Source organism: Euwallacea fornicatus, chromosome 19 (assembly GCF_040115645.1).
Source record: "Euwallacea fornicatus isolate EFF26 chromosome 19, ASM4011564v1, whole genome shotgun sequence".
NCBI classification, from domain to species: Eukaryota; Metazoa; Arthropoda; class Insecta; order Coleoptera; family Curculionidae; genus Euwallacea; species Euwallacea fornicatus.
The window spans coordinates 1,881,562-1,903,843 of record NC_089559.1 but is presented as its reverse complement, the minus strand read 5'-3'; the positions used below and the strand labels follow the sequence as shown (position 1 = coordinate 1,903,843).

The 22,282-nt window shown below is 34.7% G+C and overlaps 1 protein-coding gene, 1 long non-coding RNA gene and 1 other non-coding gene across 8 annotated transcripts; 2 read left to right on the top strand and 1 right to left on the bottom strand.

Annotated features, from left to right (window-relative positions):
• The first annotated feature begins 4,355 nt into the window (after positions 1-4,355).
• LOC136345360 (uncharacterized) lies at positions 4,356-8,403 on the top strand. 2 transcript variants are annotated; one of them, XR_010733129.1, is made up of 5 exons: positions 4,356-4,602; positions 6,331-6,591; positions 6,650-6,737; positions 6,911-7,068; positions 7,368-8,403. It is a non-coding gene; the product is annotated as an uncharacterized lncRNA (long non-coding RNA). The 2 variants fall into 2 exon arrangements; XR_010733128.1 differs by lacking the exons at positions 6,331-6,591; positions 6,650-6,737.
• Positions 8,404-9,078: 675 nt separating this feature from the next.
• Positions 9,079-9,150, bottom strand: TRNAM-CAU (transfer RNA methionine (anticodon CAU)). The gene has a single exon. It is a non-coding gene; the product is annotated as a tRNA-Met (tRNA).
• Positions 9,151-9,686: 536 nt separating this feature from the next.
• Positions 9,687-20,033, top strand: LOC136345359 (serine-arginine protein 55-like). Of its 5 annotated transcripts, XR_010733127.1 has the most exons (6): positions 9,688-10,080; positions 14,962-15,269; positions 16,012-16,198; positions 16,293-16,497; positions 16,905-18,085; positions 18,307-20,033. XR_010733127.1 is itself a non-coding variant. In XM_066293588.1 (5 exons), exons 1-5 carry the CDS (start codon positions 9,971-9,973, stop codon positions 17,025-17,027), a joined length of 930 nt encoding a protein of 309 aa, XP_066149685.1. In that variant the 5' UTR covers positions 9,687-9,970; the 3' UTR covers positions 17,028-18,248. The 5 variants fall into 5 exon arrangements, 4 of the variants coding, with proteins under 4 accessions (XP_066149685.1, XP_066149682.1, XP_066149684.1 ...); XM_066293588.1 differs by lacking the exon at positions 18,307-20,033 and having other exon boundaries at positions 9,687-10,080; positions 14,965-15,269; positions 16,905-18,248; XM_066293585.1 differs by lacking the exon at positions 18,307-20,033 and having other exon boundaries at positions 16,905-18,248.
• Positions 20,034-22,282: the final 2,249 nt, after the last annotated feature.

Below are 22,282 nucleotides of genomic sequence, written 5' to 3'. Positions count from 1 at the left end.
TGCAGTTTTTTCTTCTAGAATTTCATGTGTATTATGACGTTTTTGAGTTCTTTGAGAAGGTTTGAATATATTTCATTGACATACCCATATAATAAGAATAATACAGTTATTGAATTGGATAAAGGGAGCAATTACAATGGCCTGCTAGACCGCCTGACCTCACCCATACGGAGTTTTTTCATGGGGTTATCTCAAACACAGGGTGTATTTAAATAAGCCCAAGAATATAGAAGAGTTAACAAATAAAATTGCTCAAGAAGTTTAACAAACACCTTCTCCAAGTATTAGAAAAGTTTTTAAGAAATTTGAATTTCGGCTTGTCCACTGTCAGGAGGTCAGCACGGCACAATTCGATCCTTTATTGCAGTACATTAGACTAAAGTAGTTTATATTGTTATTTTGTAAGTATTAATAGCTTTATCATTATTTCTATTTTTTGCACTTGTTTTCGAAACCTGTTGAATTTAGAAATAGGTATGTTACATGAAATTCAGAATGTCCCAAATAATTCAAAAATTCCATAATATACGTGGAGTTCCATACGAAAAAAATGAAAACGTCTATTTATCCACAACATGGGTGACTCTGTATACATGTCTGTTACGTCGACAATGCACAACTAAAGACAATATTTGACGTGTTCTAGCATTTTCAATTTTACTTGCTTTCAATTTTTAACGAATTCATTCGGGACTTGTAGCCCTCTATGAATACAGATTTAACTAGAGCTCGAATTTGGTAAAATTTCAATTTTTTACGAACATTTTTAGAAACCTTTAAAAACCGGCCCCTTAACCGTTGAAACGGTTTCTGAAGAACATCATTCTAAAGGCACCTAAAATAGTTATAGCAGATAGTTCATATTAGACTCTGAAGGATTCTTTATAGCCTTTTTCAATTAATAAAACTTAAATCGTTAGTTGAATATCCGACCACTCCTGGTAGATAAAAAGGTTCTTAGACTAGCAAATCATGATGCATATTCATTAATTCCATATTTGAGTGTGTCGATATATGACCGCGGAATCCCTATCGGACACACCTCGAGTGTCAGTGTAATTAGCGTTTTGGGTGTGGTCGGTATTAAGGCACAAAATATCGCTTTTAATTAATAAAAAAAGACCTGAATGTGCCCTTATCAGAACGTGACATCGCGGTCTATAAACAATGCCGAAATTGGGCGCCCGAAAAGGAAACGGTGTCAAATTATTCAAGGGGCACGTAATCGTAAATTACCGCATTATTAGCGATCTAATAACGCAGCAAAGTGATGTGCCGAAAAAGTTAGATAAACAAGGCCACATCATCACAAAAACATCTTAGAATGCCTCAGAACTTGCAATAGCAGATCTACAGCCACACCGTTGATTTATAGAGCATCAAAACTGACTATCTAATTTCCCATCTAAATTCACCCTTTAATCTGATACTTCACGAAATTACACAGAAGGGCATACCGATGACAGGAAATCGTACCGTGCCTATTAATAACCATATAAACCTTATCTTATATGGGCAAAGGGTGTGAATATTTCTACCTCTATTAATGGATATGGACGGTCAGCTTAGCGCACCCTTAGTATGGAGGTCTTCCAATAATTGATAATTTTATAAAGTAGAATAGGTAGGCTTAAGGGTATGTTCTTTAGAAGATAGAAAATGTTTTAGGAGGGCTTTGAGAATCTTGACTCAAAACGGACGATGGTTGAGAAGATGAGTATACAATGACAGTCCTAGAAGTACCCGACTTGACATATAGGTGGCGATTTTTTTGCTAGAAATTTGCTTATATTACAAATACCTAACCTTAAAAAGCTCATGTGTAAGGTTTGAGCATGCTGCATTGATTTATTTTTCTTTCGGAGCCGCTTTTAGTGAACACTTTCAGAGATTTTTTTGAACATGGAAAAAATTGATAATCGGTACATGATTCGATACTTTTATTTGAAAGGTCCATCCAATATCAAAGCAGGGTCAGATTCTACTCTGGAGGAATCTGGTCCTCTGTTACCAACTGTAAAATATTAGATGGCAGAGTTTAAACGCAATCGTACGACTTGCCAATACGAATTCTGCAGAGGTCGGTCCGATGGCACTACGAATCTGACCACTCCAGGTATTGGGGTCGAAATCCAGAAAAATTGCACTGGAAGACCGTCGGATGAAATTGCTCAAATTAGCAAACATGATAAGCATTTCAAAAAATACTGTACATCGCATTTTGACCACAAAATTGAATATGAGAAAGCTGTGCGCAAAATAAACAAAAACTGTGAGGATGCTTCAAGGGAGTGTTTGGCAAAATTTCGCAGCAATAAAGCCGAGATTTTGCCTCGATTCGTAACCATGAATGAAATATGTGTCCATCATTGATCGTCTGAGACAAAAGAGCCGTCAAAAAAATAGACTCAAAAGAGAGAATCGGCTCCAGAGAAGACGAAAATCGTTTCATCTCCAGGAAAGGTGACGGCGTCAGTTTTTCGGGATGCACGTGGGATAATTTTTATTGACTGTCACCATAAAGGAAAACCAATAAATGGAGAATACAACACAGATTTATTGCAAAGTTTGAGAGAAGAAACTGCGAAAAAGCGATCGCTTTTGGCGAAAGAGAAAGTGTTGCTTTATTAAGATTACGCACCAGTCCACACTTCCGTTATCGCAGTGGCCAAACTTAATTATCTTGATTTCCAACTTTTTCCTCGCTCACCGTACTCGCCAGATTTAGCCCCTTCAAATAATCTTCTATTTCTACACTTGAAAAAATGACTTGATGGAAAAGAGATTTGCCAATAACGAAGAGGTGGAGACCGAGGTTGATGTCCATTTTGAAACATTCGAAGCTTCTTACTGCGGACAGTAACCATAGAACACGACACATAGCACAGAAACATCGAAACTATAGAACATCGCTGGGAAAACTGTGTCAGAGAGACTATGGTGAAAAATAATGTAATATTTACATTTTTTTTAAGTATTAGGTCGAGTACTTCTGGAACTACCCTCGTAGCCCTTCTAAAATATATTTTTGTAAATGGTAAATTTTGACGCATTTCTTTCTCCTCGCGATATTGGGGTGGATAATAACTCAAGGGTTGCGCATGAGCAGATAATATGAACCTTGATTGGGCGAAAACAGTGGCGCAGATAAGTCCTGTGTAGTCACATCTGAATGCCCTACAGAAAATTAAAAATTGAGAAATATTGGTAGTAGGTACACTTTTGTTTTCCAGTAGTCAAACGACGTCAATTCGAGGTTTTCTGAATCAACTTAATTTTAATAATTTGGTTTCAACTCTTCAGCGTTGTCAAGTCGTCATAATATTTTTCAGAGAAGGTATTGCACATCAGAACTAACAAGTCGGACATTACGGAAGAGTAATTCTTCCAAAATAACTGTCAATGGAAGTTCCAAAACTTTGAGTTCAATCTATCGATTTTTAAAGGAGAACTGAGCATTTCCGCTGGGCACTGTGAGATTCTTTGGTCATTAAAGATAGAAAAGTTTTCGCGATTTAGGCCAAATGTGAAAATAATGATTAACACATCGGATATTCTATAAGAAGTGGAATTTTCAGCCAAAAAAAGTGTTTCAAAATTAGCACAAATTTATAAGACACGCTTATGGAAGAAGGGTCCATTTTACCTAAATAATGCAAACGATTTAGGAGAGCCATTGCCTGTCAGTTTAAATATCAGTCTACGGTTTCAAAATTTCAAAATTCTAGACTAATACGTCCATATTTCTGACAGAACTGGAAAAGAGTTTTCGGTGAGTAGGTACACCGAAACCTGCATAAAATTCGGCGACAATTTCATAACTCAAAATTATCTTCTAAGCCATTTAAACAAGCGTAAAACAAACTTTAATAATTAAGAAAAGCATTTGTTTGCGTTATAAAGCATTACGAAGTCGGGCGAACTAAGTTATCTCACCCTTGAGATTGTTGTTTTCAACGAAGCTGGATAAAGCCGTATTAATTTTCATTTTATGGCTAATGTATAGAATGTCACCTCATTTAGAAATGCGCAATAGTTGCTTCATTACTGAAAAATGCGAATATTTAAAATTTTCTAAAATACAAAAATGAATACGCCTTGTGACGTAAATAATTTAATTTAATTTAAATTAAATTAAATATCTACGATCCTCATGTAGTTGATGTATACCTACGTTAGTGAAGGTCATAAACTACAGAAGGTAGTTCTCAATTTGGTATGTGCCAAGGGCCTCTTACTGGACTACGTCCACGTCTGTGCTATTTATAATCGGACCCGCAGATTGCCTACCTAAGTCTGGTTTTTGGGTATTTCAACAAGAACTCGTTTTTTGCCTTTCATTATGTCTATATTGGTCAAGTTGAAGGTTCTATCTCTAACGAAACTTATCTGCTAGATCCCAACAACCAAAATTAACAAAACTACAAAGCACGTACTTGCATGAGGAAAAAGGTCGCAAGTCAACTTGTGACGATGATGCAAGAAGCAGCCTCCCAGTACATGGGTTGAACGGAACTGCGATGGATGTTCCGACAGTGGGGAGTCTTAAGGGCCGTTGAATATGTGTTTTTGAGAACCTGCTAAATAATGATTTTGTTAGAGGTAAGTGTTTATTTAGAGGTAACTAATTTTTAAACCCCAAAACTTCGAGTTTTTCCCATGAACACCCTGTATATTATTAAATATTTTAAACTATCGCCAATTTCTTTACTCTATCTTATAGCTATCCCTCTTCCATCGCATAACATGAGCCTCCGCAAGACAATGTACTCAACTAATTCTATTAGAACTCCCTGTCTATTACGCTTTTTTTAAATTTACAACTCGCTCAAGTTCGTCAATTTAGTTTTTTAAATATACAGAGCGGTTATTAAACATGCGGAAAAAATTTAAGGGTTTATTCCCTGGGCTACTCTAAGAATGTCTTGCCTTTTGATGATTTTTGAAAAGCCTCGTTCCGAAGATACAGGGCGGCAAAAAAATTTAATATCAAATATTACTTTAAAAGCTTCTTAATATATAAGAACTGTTGAAAATAACTACCACCGACTAGGCCATGAAAATCTAATCTTGTTCTTATTGACTGCCGAACTTTTTTAAGGACACCAGAGACGCTTCTTATTGCGTTATACCCAACAATCATCCGACCTTTTGAATCTTCCTCATTTTCCACTGGAGTAGTTCAACTAATGTCTGTAAATGGTTCCATAAGAAGTAAACCACATTGCATTACCAGTTGCCAGTGGTACAACCTCCAGAAACTGGGATAACGTTTGTTCCAAAAAGTTGCAATACGGCTGGCCGGTCAGTCTTTCTGCTAGAAATCGGTTCATCTAGTCAGTCATTCACAATTCCAGTCCAAACGTTCTACGAGAATTGATGTTGAAAACGATCTTCAAGTATTTCATTTGGACTATTTTCAGACCATACATGATTATTGTGAAAATTTCTTATAGCGTTTTTTGGAAAATTCGCTTCAGCAATAAAATGAATCAATGTCAGTAGTTTAAACATGTCAATTAATACGTGTAAGAACCATTCGCAGAATGCAATACCTGGAGGATAATCAGCAGGAAGAAGGGCCAGAACGCGTCATTTGTGGCATGAGTGAAACAAATAGCCTCTAGGAATATTCCAAACAGTCCTATAGCTTACATTCAAAGTATTTGCCATTTTTCGACCCGAAGTATCTGGACCTTCCTCTATCATGTCCAGCACAGTCGGTTCCACTTTTACAGTTCTGGCCTTCCTGATCCTCCACTTTGTTTCGATCTACCTATTTCATGAAGACGTTGATGAATACTTCGGAAGTTTTTCGTCAATAACATTACGATAAGGATATCGTTCAATGTATTCCTAGCTTTTAATGAATTTCCGACAGAAAGTCCGGGAATGAAATGCATGTCAGTCATGGGTGTTCTTCTAGCGATCCTTCATAGAAGACTTCGCTAACGAAAGTATAACTATTAAAGAATGTTGTGATCGGAACGTTGTTAACAAATATAAAAAATTGGTATAGCAGAAAATTTTCTCGTCCTATATCTTCAGAACTAGGAGGTTCTTCAAAAATCATCAGAGGACAAAATATTTGTAGAATAGCCCAGGAAATAATCCCTTGGATTTTTAGCGAATGTTTAATAAACACCCTGTATATGCATTAATCAGTTTTTATTCCTCCGTGCAGTTTGCCTGACCGCTTGTTCATTCTTACCTTGACCGCACAGCATATTTCCATGTATCTTTTTCTAAATAAAAAGCATATACATTTCATAGCTCTTGAAGTGCTTCACTTAACTCATAGCTATTCTGAAACATTTTACTATTTTCCAGAAATGTCTACAAAATTCCTAACAGACAAAAAAAACTATAAATCTTCAGCCAAAAAAATTGCTCGATCAAACCATTTGTTGTTTCCCGAACTCAGTTCTACAAGCGTATCCTTCAATATGGGATTTACTAAATGGCCTTTCCAATATCCACACCAACTCCATGACAAAAGGGCTCCTGCAATCGATAAAATGTAAACCAACAGTTCTCTATTACCATTCATCGTCTGAATATGGTTGCTCACTCTACTAAATTTTTTTAAAAGTAAATTTGTCAAGCAGTTTAAGCAGTTTCTGGTAACTATGAGTACACAAATTTATAGGGGATTTATGATAGACCAGCAGAAAGACGCAAAGGAGTTTTTGAGTTTTTAGCGAACTAATTGAAAAATGAGATGTTGCAGGTAACAAGTTCGCATTGTTTCAAAATGTACATTAAATGTTTTAATCTTTTTATTAATCGTACTTTATGTACATTAAGTGTACAAATATTAAGTATAAAATACATTACACTTATGTTTTGAAAACATGCTTAAACAGGTTCATGATAAATAGTAACTGTTAAGTATTGTTGATACTCCAAGTTGATGGAAAGAAGAAGAAAGTCGCTGTCCCAAAGAAAACTGAATTCCAGAGAACTCCAATTACTGATACATTCGACGGGTCTCCAAGACCGAAGATAAGCAGAACAAGTGGACGGGTATTCGAGAATAATCAGCCTTTTCTGGCCTTAAATATTAAAGTAAACACAAATTCCCCGAATATTTGCCTACTTTAGTTTTGCTCAACTCCATGATCTCCTCATCATATATATATGACAATTAAGATGATTTGACGGCTCGTTTTGACAATCATCCTCTTCTTCCTCATAATACTCCTCATCCGATTGCCGACTGGACTTCAAGGTATTTTTTACCTCCTAGAAGGAGGGAAAAACAAATGATTAAGTACAAATAGCACAATAGTCGTGATGGAATTGTGTTTATTATTTGATTCAATTGATTCAATAAATAGCGCTTTTCTTTATTTTTTCCCTTGCAGAAAACTGAGACAGTCCAGAAAGCATCACCAGCGTTCTCGAGAAGAACCAAGCTTGAAGCAGTGACTTCTTCGAAAACTAAAGAAGAATTTTAAGCTTCAAAACAGACATTTTTGGAAGAATCACTAGAGATTTTTGCTTCGCTCTTCAAATGCTTCGATTTCACTTGCACTGGATGTAAAAAGATCCTTCAGACTGTGGATTTTTCCATCGATTTGGAAGCCAACAGATTTGTTCATTTTTACCTCTTTTTTTAAATCACTGTAAGTTTATTATATAATGAGAAACAAGCGAGGGCACCAATCATGTGAATGAGCATTCCTAGCAAGTTGTACAGTTTTCTCACGATTATGTTCGACTCACAAGTCACTAAACTTAAACTTTGGTGTGCCGGATTCGATAAGGTGCATTATAGCCTGCGACTCATGCGCAATATGAATATATTAATACACTAAGTGTATTAATTTGTAGTTACTTTTTGAGATTGTTACGAACCCATTGTGATAAAGAACATTTTTTGCAGAACTCATTTCATAGACAACCAACATCATCGAGAAAAATACAATCGATTCTTAGTAGTTTACGACGAGAACTACAAATACAAGTGTAAATAGTACAATAAATTAGTTAGTAACCTTAGTAAATTAATATTAACAAAAATATCACCGTATACAGGTTTATTCACTTCAATTTCATATTTTTTAACCGTATTATGAACAGTTTTTACAACTTTGTTTTCGTTTAGATTTATTGCTATTTTAGAATACTTGAGTAAATATCACGACTTGCTTCGGATACATGATAACTAAACAAGATGACTTTTTTCCTTTACATTCTTAATTTGTATCAATAAATATTTTTTCAAATTCTGTCAAAACAGTGAAAGATACAAAAATATCGCAAGAGACCAAAAAGCTAAACAATTTAAGAAAGAATTTAAATGTGGCATTAAAATTCATAGAGGATGTTCCAAAAAAAGATAGCAAAAAATAGTACATGTATTTAAAATAAATATAACATCCCGTATATGGCTATTGACGATTTTGACTTTTTGTTTTCGTCTGTTTTAAAGAAAATAGGTGTATGAAATTTCAAAAATATAACTAAAAGTATAGGTGAGAAAATGCAAAATATGAGAAAAAATGTGGGGTTTATTAGCATTTTTATTATTATTTTGTAGAATACTGTTGTCTCCATAAAAATTTCCATGAGATGTTACGCACTATATAAAAATAGTGGAATAATCTTAGAATATAGTTACTTCCTCCTAATCAGAACCCTATACTCAAATTTAATTGGATCAATTGGCATCAAATATGAGAACATAGCTTGGTTATGACGGTTTTAAAAATTGGGGGATTTTTAAATTAGTTTTGGATAATTTTGCGGTATTTAGTGATAAGCCTTTTATATCAATGTTTCCTATAGGATAACTTGTTACCCTATATGGGGTCCATATTATACTTATACAACGTAGTTCGATTTGAATGGCAGAAAATTCAGGAACAGATAGAGAATCGAAAAATAAGTTCATTTTATACACATAACTTCTAAAACACATCGATTCCACGACAAAGTATTGTCGATTTTTATTTTTTTAATTTTTGGTATATTTCCCTCACGAATTGGAATATAAAAAAAAATTGAAATGTAAAAATGAAATTAAATAATATATAAAAAGTATTCTACATGAGTAAGATTCAACAAAATATTTAGCAGAGCGTGGTTTCGATCCACGGACCTCTGGGTTATGGGCCCAGCACGCTTCCACTGCGCCACTCTGCTCTATATATGCACTCGTGCAATAAAGACATATATCAGTCACAGAAGATATGGAAATTTTAAAAACTAATACATTAATATAAATTCATGTTATTAATATATTGACTAATAAGTAATCTATAAGATGAATTAAAATATACTGAAAGAATTCAAGTTAGTTCTGAAAACAACACATTTCGAAAGCGCCAGGCATGGTTGCCATGTTACGTTGGCTTTTAGTGGATGAAAATTGAAGATAATACGAACACCAAAGTAAGGTGTAAATATCAGGTGTTTTTCCTTTACCATATCACATACGACGCTAATCATATTGACTAAGATTATTATTTTCTTTAGCTATTGAAAATCTATTATGTTCCACCATTCGAGTATTACTGAACTATTTCTTCACCATTTTAAAAAAGTGCATTTGGCAATATGGCAACTCCTATGTACAGAAATTAGAACTAATGCCTTAACCTCCCATGATATGACCGTCCCACTCTTACTACATTTCATAGAAAGAGAGACAAATAACCGGACGAATAATAATTGTCATTTGCGTCTGTGGTGTGACTGTTTTTGTCTCCAATTTCCAATAATTTGCAATTTGCAGCAGATAATTACTCCGCATTTTAACAACATTATAGTTTTATTATTTTCGGTACCTTTGCCAATAAAAAGCGCAAAGTTTCTCCACGAAACGGGACAAAACTCTTTCGCTAGATTTAGCCGTCAAGTGGCACAAAGTGAATGCCGCATTGCTTACATTAACCTCACAGACATTGGTGGCAAAGCGGCTTATTTGCACCGCTTTTTTCCCCAAAATACGCATTGAAACATCATGAGTTCACGTGTTTATGTTGGTGGAATTCCGTACGAAACCCGGGAACGGGATTTGGAGAACTTCTTCAGAGGGTTTGGACGAATTCGGGATGTTCTTATTAAAAATGGGTGAGTATTGATGTACGGTAGTTTTTTTCCATGTGTGCACCCCTTTTACTAAATATTTGTAAATACATACTGCGTTCATTTTTGCGATCTGAGATTTCAAGATTGCTTGATGATGTTTGTGGATTGCTCATCGGCCACTTAGAGTGAGTGTCCAGTGTGATGTTCATTTATTGTGCTTTCGAGTGGTCCTTAAGATGATGCATTTATTATGCCTTGAAGGACTAGTTGGTTAAGTTAACAAGGCAACATGGCCAAGAATTCTAATGCAGTAAAATAGGCAATATATTAAGCTTTGAAGTGTTTACATCCTGCAAATTAACTTTATGAAACTGATTCTATGATTGCAAGGTATCATAACATTATGAAAAACTACTCTTCAATGCTTAATGCAGGTCCTTACGTAGATAATTGTGTGTTGGAAAAATTAAAAAAAAATATTGTGATTTTGCCCAGATATAATATGATGGAAATATGCTACAATGAGCTCTTTACTCAACTTAAAAACAGTGATACTAGGTTTTGTTTACATTTAGTGGCATGGGAATATACTAAAATACCCACCTTATTAAGCGTTCACATAATGTCTCTGTAAAATCAAGGAATATTAAGAATCTGAGGCCAGTGTATTTCCTTGTATCTGTAGCAAATTGTTATTTTATACAAGTTGTATATGACATTATGGGACTATAATAATATATGAAACATAAAAAGGATTTACCAACTTGGATTTTAAAAGTTTGAGTCAGCTGCCATTAACAGGAATTTTTTTAAACTCAAATAACAGCCCATTCACTATTGAAATGTCAAGAGCAGGGCGGCTCTTGAATGGAAGGAAAGATGCAGGAAATAAATTCATTATGACAATGTCAGATAGAGTTCCCATAGTAAGTTAGCTCTTAAGCTGTAACAATTAAAAGTAATTTAAATATGAAAATCAAGCAAAAATATTGTTTTTTTTTTCATTTACCATATTATACAATATTCAAAAGAAATTAGTTAGATTATTAGTGTTTGTTGCTATTTGCATTCATTTCATAACAATTACGGGAACATTAAATATCTATAATGTCCCAACATTTGATTATTACCTAATTGTTTTTTTATTTCGATGAAATGCATACAACGGGAGGAAATTTAAATCAAATACATTATGCGAAATTGCTCAATTGCAAAGATTAATAAATGTGAATTACAAACTTTGAATCACATGTTAATACCTATTTTGATAAAATAAAATATCTTATTGCCTGGATGTCCAATGATATCTGACAACATGGCGGATACTATACATAGAAATAAAAACCAAAAGCTGAACTGGTAGAGAAATATCCACCGTACTTTTCTCGTGTGATAGAAAGAGACAGACTTCTATCTTTGTATGCACTCTTAATCAAATGACAAGTGACAATTACCATTTTCGTCTATAAGCTGACTGGTTTTTGTCTCTTCAATTCGTGATTTGTACCAGATAATATTCTCTAGTTCAATAATCATTTTTTTCGATTTTTTTACCGCTAAAAACTGTAAAATTAATTCAAACAACTGAACTACCTTTGAGTTTACCCTGCGGTACCTTCTCGTATTTAAGTGGCGCAAAGTGAATGCCGCATTGCTTACATTAACCTCACAGTGATTGGCGGCAAAACGGCTTGTTTGCACGGCTACTTCTCTTAAATTTTCTATTAAAACACCATGAGTTCACGTGTTTATGTTGGTGGAATTCCATACGAAACCCGGGAACGGGATTTGGAGAACTTCTTCAGAGGGTTTGGCAGAATTCGGGACGTTCTCATTAAAAATGGGTGAGTATTGCTGTAGGGTAGTTTCTTGCCATGTGCGCTCCCCATTTACTAAATATTGGTGTATGTATACTGTGTTCGTTTTTGCAATTGGAGAATTCAAGTTGCTCAATGAAGTTGGTTTATGCTCATTGACCACTGGGGGTGTGCAGGGTGACATTGATATATTATGTTTCCGAGTACTCTAACAACTCACTTTCATCAAAGTTTGAAGAAATAGCAAACTGAGTTTGTTAAAATGAAGAAGACAATATGGCAAAAATATTGAAATATTATGACTTTAGCAAAGTTTGAGTATCCTAATCATGCAACTTATAAAATATTGTTTTTACTGTAGACATGGATAACAAGTTGTGGGGTATATGCTAATTTTTTATTTATATTGTGGGGCATGCAACACATAGGAAACGAAAGTAGAAAGGTGAAGAGTTTTTCGATATCATTGTTGAAACAGTAACAATGCTCTATCCTAACGATCATGCAAAAAACTGTTATTTGTGGAACATACCTACTCCTTCGTTACACAAAAAGAGCATTTTAGAAAAAACAAATAGAAGTTCTAATGTTGTAAAAAGTGATAATTTAGAATATTTGGCAGCAGAAAAACTTTCAAATACTTAGGCTAATATTATTTCACATTGCTTTTTTGTTTTATTATATTGGGAAGAAAAAAAGACATTTTTCAACTTAATCCTATTATGACACATTCAATGATAGAACTACTCGAATGCATTCATTAAGTGAACATTTGCTCCAAGTGCTCAATGCTCATGTGACTGCTGCTCAAGTTTTATGCAAAAACAAATGCAGTAACAAATGTTTACTGATCAAACTAAGCAATTGTAGTAATCATTTTGGTCAGTTTTTTCCACTTACCTTGCTTTCTGACTTTATCACTACAGGCTGCTCAAATTTCGAACTAATTATTATAGGGGTTTTGAAATTTCATGAAAGTGTGCAAGTTGTGGGTTAAATAACTAAACTAAAATATTGGTCTACTTGGACTGCAATAAATTACCATTGCAACCCATTAAATCAAATAAAAACAGGTTCTGAGGTATTCAAGCATATACAAAATCATGGCCTAATGCCTTCAGTTAAGTAGCAACATAGCCTTATATGTTAGCACTGGGGAGACAACCATTAGAGCAAAACATGTGACAATACTCTACTTATTTCAAATATCATTTGTAATGGATTGTACTGTATTTCGAGGTTTTAAACTGATTTTTGTGAACAATTTTGCAGAGTGGTTAGCTTCTCACTAAACACATAACTGGTACTTATAGTGTGTAGACACTTGGGTAGTCTGCAAAAAATAAATTTTACTTTAAAAACTTAATGAAATTTTATTTATTTTAAGAAAAATAAACAACTTGCAGCATACCATGAAATCTAAAAATAGCACTTTTATTGTACAGGACATACAAGAGTGTTTTGTATATTTTGTAATATAATAATAAAGTGTTTAATGTAGTAAGTATATGTAAAAAACATTTGAAATTGATGACCCCATTGCTATTAATACTGAGCATGCCTATATCCAAATACCCCAACCTTCCTCAGCAAAACAATAAAATGTAATGTAAGACAATTGAACATGTGGCAATATGAAATGCTGTGCATACAGTATCTAACAATTTTGTTCATACATATAGATTTGTGGAAGAAAATATAAATTTTTTTTACTAAACATGTACAAAACATCAAATTGGAAATCATGAAAAGGACAAAACATTTCTGAACATTGACATAGAAGACAAAGACAAAGGAATCAGCAGTAAAATTATAACACAAATATGGAAATTGCTCTGTTGACTACTGTTAAACTAGGGACACATATTAAGGGAAAATGCATTAGGAAAAACGACTACTATTTTTACAGAACATATAACAAAACTAATCAATATATACAGCAAAAATACCCAATTTTCATACATTTTTGTGCGTACAATATAAATGGAAATATAAAATTAAACATAATTTTTGCTTAAACAATAATTCATCAACACTTTGGCAAGTAACTCTTTGTTGTGAAGACTGCTTGACATCTATTAATAGAATGAACAAATTTTTGACTGTTTGAGGGCAAATTTTTTTCCATTCTTGTTCACAATGCTTTTTTAATTATATTTTTGATGAAATTTGATTTTTTGGCATATTTATTTTGAAATTTGCTTATAAATGCTTGGTTGAGTATAAATCTGCCGATTGCGAAGAAGTTTTTAACAGTCTTGGATCATTCTAAATAACCCATTTTTTATTGAACTATGGACATCAGGTCATTGGCCCAATGAAATCTATAAATTTGTGGCTAACGTAATTTTTGTACATTTAGTTTTATTATTTTTTTTAATTTCATTATGACTATATTTTTTCATATTACCACAAAATCAATATTCATTAAAACTCCACTTGAGAACATGCAATCTCTCATTGTGGATCCATCCCCACATACTATGCGACTTGAAAAATTTATATATAAGTAAATATACAATTTATAATACATTTTTCGTTAAAACTAAAAAGATACCAGTAAAATAAATATCTTTAATAGTGAAAATTAAATATTTTCCTCAACACATCGATGAGTATGAACAAGATTGTTAGATATCGTATATAGCATCATGCTTTTTGAAGCGGCATGGAGGAAATGGTAATAAACTATATTAACATAAGTAAAGAGTGATAGCCCTAGAGACTCACGTCCTTGTTTCTAAATTGGGTTCCTAAGGCTAAAACTTCAACTGGACAACTGTGTCGTACGATTAGAAAAGCGCAGGGACTCGCTCAGCTTCCTTTAACTCAAATTTCCTTACAACACGTGTTTTTACCATATGCCAGAGCCATTTTTCAGTTTCTGGTTCTACCAAAAACAATAAATTTATGAGTAATATTACCCGTAGAATTTCTATAATAAACATCAGAGGCCCTACTCACGGAATTTTCTAGCCACAAATTTTATCTTCCGTTGATCCCTAAAACCGGGTGCGTGTTCTGAAAGGTTAACAAACGGGGATCGTTCCCAGGAACTGAAATATCCATTTATATTTTTAATTTTCCTTAAATTTCACCATTCAAGCAGGTATGGTTTTGTCGAATTTGACGACTATCGAGACGCCGAGGACGCCGTCTACGAACTCCACGGGAAAAAACTGCTGGGTCTGCGCGTCAGCGTCGAAATGGCTCGCGGCAGGCCTCGGGGTCGTGACCAGGAATGGTTCTCGAGCCGGGACCACCGGCCCCGGCAGGGACCTCCCGTGCGCACCAACTACAGAATATTCGTCGAAAATTTGTCCTCCGGTGTATCCTGGCAAGATCTCAAAGATTACCTTCGTCCTGCCGGCGAAGTCACATTTGCCGATGCACACAAGAAGTATAAGAACGAAGGTAAGTCACATTCATGTACTAAGTTTGAGCTCGCCGGTTCTCGTATAATTTCAATAATAAATTTATTATGAATTATAACGTGATAAGTGGGTTAAAATATGATAAATAGACTTCGTTGATGACAAATTTTATGCGTCAAGCTGAAAAGCAAAATTCGTTTGAATGAATCATTGGTCAAAGTTGGACAGATGGGATCTAGGGGAATAAAACCTTAATTTTATGAGTTCTTTTCAATTGGTGAGATTGACAAATATCCTAGCTGCCTACTTGAAAAAAATCTGATACTGAAAGAAGAAACGCGTCTTCAGCATGCGTATGTGACGTTTAAATATATAGAAATTTTAGGAGCTCTCATTTGAAACTCAAAAGCATAAGCACAGTCGATTTTTGTGTATCGCGTTTTTTAGAGGCTCACTATTTTTTGAAACATCTGCCAATTTTTGTATAAAAAAATGCTACTTAAGGTACTTAACGCTCGAGAAATTCGTTTTCTAAGTCTATTAGTAAACTTTTACGGTTCGTTCGTTATCTTGAGAAGCTTTGCAGTGGTCGCTTCATACGACGTATATTTTTATTGATTTTTAGATGAGGCACTCCGGAGAGTGAGATTTACAAGTCCCCATTATCACTTTGTAAATGAAATGTAGAATGATTAACTCTAGTTGTAATGACGCTTGACTTAATATTTCTATTGACAGATGACAGTTCAAGTTTTAAGGTTTTTGTTTATTATTTTTTTCAGGTATTGTTGAATTTGCTAGTTACGAGGACATGAAGAATGCGATCAGAAAGTTCGACGATACAGTTTTGAATGGTCGCCGTATCAAATTGGTCGAGGACAAGAGTTCCAATAGAGGGAAGTCCCGGTCGCGCAGCCGGTCAAGAAGCAGGAGCTCGAGCGCAGGTAGCCGGAAGCGAGACCGTTCCCGGTAAGTTTTGATTCTCAATTAGTTCCCTCTTCACCATTCGAAAGCTTCTCGAAACTGATCGATATTTAAACACGCCTCTGCCTTTTTTTCACAGGTCTAAGGATTCTCGCTCTCCCTCTAAGAAGGACAAAAAAACTGCGTCTCGCTCCAGGTCCCGCGAGCGTTCCCGGTCACGTCGTTCTCACGAGTCCCGTCGCGAGTCAAAAGCGAGAAGCCGCAGCCGTTCCGCATCCAAAAGGAAGTCACTGAAGAGGTCTAGATCAAGAAGTGGTAGTGCTGAAGCGGAGAAGAGATTTAAGGTGAGATACAAACAATTTCTAACTGATTTTCATGGTATTGAAAGTATAAAATTTTTGTAATTTTGTGACGATATGGGAAAATCGGAAGTGTTTAGATCTTATGATTTTATGTGTTCTGACGTCAAATTTTAGCTTTTATCAACTTTTCAAGGGTCAGTTGAATACCTGGCATAATAGATTATTACCTCTAATATTTTGCCATATGCCACTTTTTTGGAGTGAACTAAAAAATTCTCCATACGATTTAGTATTGGTGATAATGAGATCGGATGCATTTCTATAATTACAAAACTTGATATAAGTTATTACAAACAAGGCGTTTTATAAAATACCTGTGTTAACGTTTATGGCTTCCACAATTCGTTACCAGGTGAGCGTATTGTCTTGAGCCTCCGCTGTTGTTTCAGGACAAATCTGCATCTCGTTCACGCTCTAGATCCAAACATGTATCCAGATCAAAATCCAGATCACGTTCCCAGAGTCCCATGGAGAAGAAAACGTCTAGAAGCCGGAGCAGGTCTCGCTCCTAAAGGATACAGAGCACGCGCGTTGCGTTCGAAAGTAGTTTGTATCAACCTCGAAGTAATATTTTTCATTATCTCCATTTATTTTTTTTCCATCGTTTTTTATTTTTTCCAATACTGACAAATACTTTTCCATCTCCATTCTTAGATTATTGTGTAAGTTCTTTGGTTTCTCCTAGTACTACAACAATAATTTATAGTATGAGTGCAGTGTGTATGAGTATTTGCCGGATTTTACAATGAGTGATCCATTTTCTTACTTATACGTAGATGTTAAGTCTCCGATGACTCACACAGTACTGCTCTTCATGAATTGATAAAATTTTTATCATTTTCGATTTATTTTTAATTTTGCGCCAATAGTAAAATAAATCTACGCTCCTGGATTTCAAAAAATGACCGAAGCGTAGCAGACTCGACAAATTTGAAATCGGACAGACGGGCAAGCCATTGCAATTTTAATCCGTACGACTTTGTCCATGATTGGTGGAAAAAGAAAACTTATGTTAACCAAAAATCCTAAATTATTTCGAATTTTTCTCAATAAACCAATTTGGAGAATTCTTGGCAACTCAAAGTGAAATTTATATTTTTCCATAGTAGTTTCGTGTTAATCCGAAAGGCGCAATTGAAAGCGTCAATATGGACAATTCATACTACCTCTATTCATAAAACTTCAAGTCTTGTATATCGGACGAGAAATTGCTAAATTGGTTCGGCAATATAAGAATTCTTTTTTTGACGGATATAACCATTTTTTGTGTTACCTTCAGCCTTAGTCAAAATGACGTATATCCACAATTCTACTGACATTTAAATTTCCCTGTGTGAGTTATAGATTGGTGTATACTACATAGCTCTAGGAACGCTAACCGCTTAGTTTGTAGAAACGCTTATTCGCCGCTGTTGCTAAGTTACTTACTAGATAATGAAACGTATATTTTTCTGATGTTAGTCACGGGGCAACCGCACAATGGCTTTCGCAACCATGTATGCAATGGGGCCCCCTCAGTCTGTAAGTCCTGACCTGTATAATGGAGTCAGCCATTGTAGTCCAAGCAAATGTAAGTTTTGTTGGTCACGCCCGATCCGCCATTTGCGCCTTAGCGCCATCTTGAATCTTCTATCGACAAGTGAATTTTAAATAGTGACTCGAGATGACGCAGGTGTAGAAAAGAGTGCAGACTCGGATTATTGTAACCATAATAAAAGTTCTTAATATTGTAATAGTGTTTTGTGTTTTATTCTCTTCGAGTTTAATAATTTTAATGTTTCTCTTTTATAGGCGACAGGCCAAAGTGATTTAGTCAATACAGGGCCGTACTGTTTACGCAAAAAAAGTTCAAACACACGCACAAGCCTTAAGCAACCGATTTCAGTCAGACCTTACAGAGCCTATTCGCAAACCACGACATAGCAAACAATCATTCAGAGTCAGCAATTTACAGTACAGCCACAAACAGTTACAGCATCAGCGATCTGCCGTCTCGAGTAAGGTTGTTTTTGGGTGGGGCGGGGCTCGATGTTATTTCTTATTTCGTCACATTTTGGATTTTTATAAAACAGAAGTTCCAACGAATCCGCTCGATTGTTTTTAACCCATTTATAGGTTGTATTTATTCAGTGGTTATTATAAGGTGATCTACAAAGGGCTATAGATAGTTTTGAGTTATCCAGAGACTTTTGTTTTTTGACGAGGGAATCTAGGTGTCTATCCGGAATGTCACGAGTGACATTTTTTTCTAAATGCTTAATGAATTTTTTGTTAAGCATCATTTATTGTTAATGTTCGATACATACGTGACGTATAGATGATATTAATAGGTATTTTGTCACTGCCCGACAGGTGATCATCGGTTGCTATAGTATCTTCTACGTGTCATTCGAATAGTAATTCTGATAAACTATACGTAACCTATTCTCACATAAATCACGATAAGAGAACGTCAGTTAAGCCATGTATCAGTTATTAGGTGGATGTCATGCGACGACGTTACATTTAATAAAGGATCAGCAACAGGTGAAAAACTAATCGATCTATCATTCACTCCGTAACTAATCATCAGACGTTATGCTGATACGCTACGTGTAAATCACACTAAACTATATGTCGTCAATATTTTTTAAAATCTATTGTTTCACTCACTTTTCCAAAGATACTCTCCTGTATGTGATTTCATATAAATAACATGCTTTGATATCGTATTTGTGGGCTTAATTATAAAATTTGATTACTCGATTTGCTCATGTTGCGAATAAACCGTCCTATCAACCATTCGTTCAGTTCGGGGTGGTCACATAAATATTATGTTTAAAATTTGACGGTTTTTAGTACCGTGTAAAAGGTTTGTTCTAGTTGTATGGTCATGTAAGTTTCGTTTATACGACGTCATATAAAATGCGTGGGTATAAAGTACTTACGTGAGTTTATGACATAACGTATATAATGTGGGTTAACATTAATAATACTTCTTTGTATGGTCGTTTTTTCACTTTCTTGTCCTTAAAAAACATTCCATGTAGTATATTATATGGAAAAAAAAGATATGTAACAGGTGTCATGGAGACGTCGCCGGATGGTTTTCTCAAGATTGCATTTACCATAATATTTGCAGTTTCACAAATGAGGTGGTAGTTAAACCGTACTAAACGGTAATTCAATGTTACGAAGATAATGTCGTACATATATTACGGGTATGCAATAGTGTCGTGTAATAGAAAATATTAGAACGTCGATTTACATTTTTTTCGTTCATATGTTTTTTGAAATGCGTGGCATTGATGTTCGTAATTGGGTACTCGCACAGTTAAAAATGCTGATTTAAAACGTTGAGTTAGTCCTACAATCTATATATAGGTAAAGTATATGGAACCATTACTCCACTTATTTTCAACGTATAAGCCTTTGGTATATATTTTTAATTTTTCAGGTTACCAGTCAACTTATAAATTGCAGTTAGTCAATTATTAATGGTTGATTGAAGATGAAAATAAATATTTTTCAGCCTCCAATTGTAACTATTTTGAGGCAGGCTAGAAGTGCAAAGAATTTAAGAAATGATGGCTCTATTGCCACATTGAAATTCCATAAATTTTTAGCCTCCCTCAAAGTACCGGTATTTTTATTCATTTGTCCCAATTAAGTAAATTGTAGACTAAATCTGACATAGAACGTGGAGACAGGACTGCTAATATGTAGTGTGTCAGGGTAAGTGCTCAGTTGTTTGAAGTTACAAGTATTTAAACAAGGAAAATTTTCAAGTGAAAGTAAATTTTTTTAGGGAAGAGAATGTTTAGCGTTGATTTACTTTATTTTTTTAATATTCAAACATCTTTAGGGCCGACTATTTGTTTTTTTATCTATGAAAAAAAAATTGAGAAGCCATTCCTAGCTTGAGAGCGAAATTTTGATGACCAATCTTCAGAGAATTAATGAAATGCGAATTCCTTCATTGCTGTGCATGTTGGAACTTTATATATGATAAAAGATTTAACTAAAGAGGAAATTGAGAAATTTGGTATTTTAGAGGTGTGTGTGTGTGTGTGTATGAAGATAAGGCTGAATATCTCACTGTTAAGCATGTCTATTGCATTTAATTACTACATAATAAATACACTGATATTGATCAAAGGAAACAATTAAATACATATTAAAAAAGTTTAATGAAGAAAATCTTGATTTTCTGCATTTTCTTATCGATTGACTTTATTTTGTTATTCGTGAAAGAAAACGAAGAAGCCCGTATTAACAGAGTCAACATAGACTCAAGAGTGAAAATACGAAGATTTCCGTGCTACACATATATATTTTGACTTTCTTCGTTTTAGGTGTGTTAATTTATGTTTACAGTTGACGGTTCTAAGAAAATTGCTCTGGAAGAAAACATTGAATTAGAGCTAAAAAAATATATATCGAATGTCGAAACGATAGTAGTTTTGATGGGAGATTGGCCCGATTTGCAGAATCTACAATGTACTCCTACCCATTTCGCAAATGGAGACCTTAATAAAGTCATCAATTCTAACTTAAAAGAAATGAATACATGAAGTCAAGAGGCCGAGTAGGTATTGAATAAAAAGCGAAAAGAGCTTATACACAGAGTATCCCCAAAAGTCCTAATTTAATAAACCGTCCAGGATTATATCCCCATCCTCGTTAATTTTTCACGCCACTTGGCTCCTACCAAGGCGTGAACTGTAATTGGTATCTCCCGGAATCCAATTGCGGGTTTTTATCGAGTTATTTCTTGTATTCCTCTTTTGTTTGTCGTGATGGAATCATATAAACTTTTACCACAATTTGAAGAGCTCTTATTTTCGTTCAATCGCATCTTCACTTTTCCGGAATTTGCGCCCACTATTGCTATGAGCGACAATAAATGTTTCGAAAAGTTTCTAATAATGTAGAACCAACTGCAACAAGAAGAAAGTTTTGTCAGTTTTGTTTGCAAATTTTGTCTTTGTTGCCTCTCAAGAGACCAATTACTGCCTTAATCTTTAATGTTATTGATACATCCCGCCGAGGACATACGTTTTGACGACTATTCTCGCCACTATCTGTGCATAAAGTAATAACCTTAAAACTTGCTCTATTTCGCGCCCTGGATCCCTGGACGGTAGTAAAACTTTGCACCAAATGGAAGCTGCTGTCATCCCCGGGTCGACAAACGGCACATTTGTATTCTAATATTTCGTTATTTGCGCACTCGGGACTTTGCTTTGGGGAGATCTGCTTGAAACCCAGTTCTAAGGGTTAATGATAAAAGTTATAAGAGTTGTTGAAAAACCCGCTGGTGAGGCAACGTTTACGTTTTTCCTCCCATTCGGACCATCGCGCACCCAAGATCCTTAAAAAAAACTGTTCGCTGATGGGTCTCGTCTAATCTATTGCATTTATGATCGGCGATAAGTGTTTTTTTTTTGTCCATTGGGGCAGAGTTGCATAAACCGCATTTAAATATATTATTGTCCCTCTCTCCTAAAAACATTGTAATTTTCGAATTGAAGTTAAAAATTACTGTGGCTCGAATTCAAGTCAGTGGTACAAAATTTTCAGCCGAATTATTCACAAACTTTGGTTTCCGGGAATCGCACCACCAGCAACCTTCGTTATCGACTTCTACATTTTTATTACTATCAGAACTGAAGAGTGAATCATTTACAGGGAACTAAATATGAATAATTAGACCTTGTTCAGTTAAGATAAATAATTTGCAACAATTATTACAAGTACAGGTTAATTACAAAAATATAAAAGACAA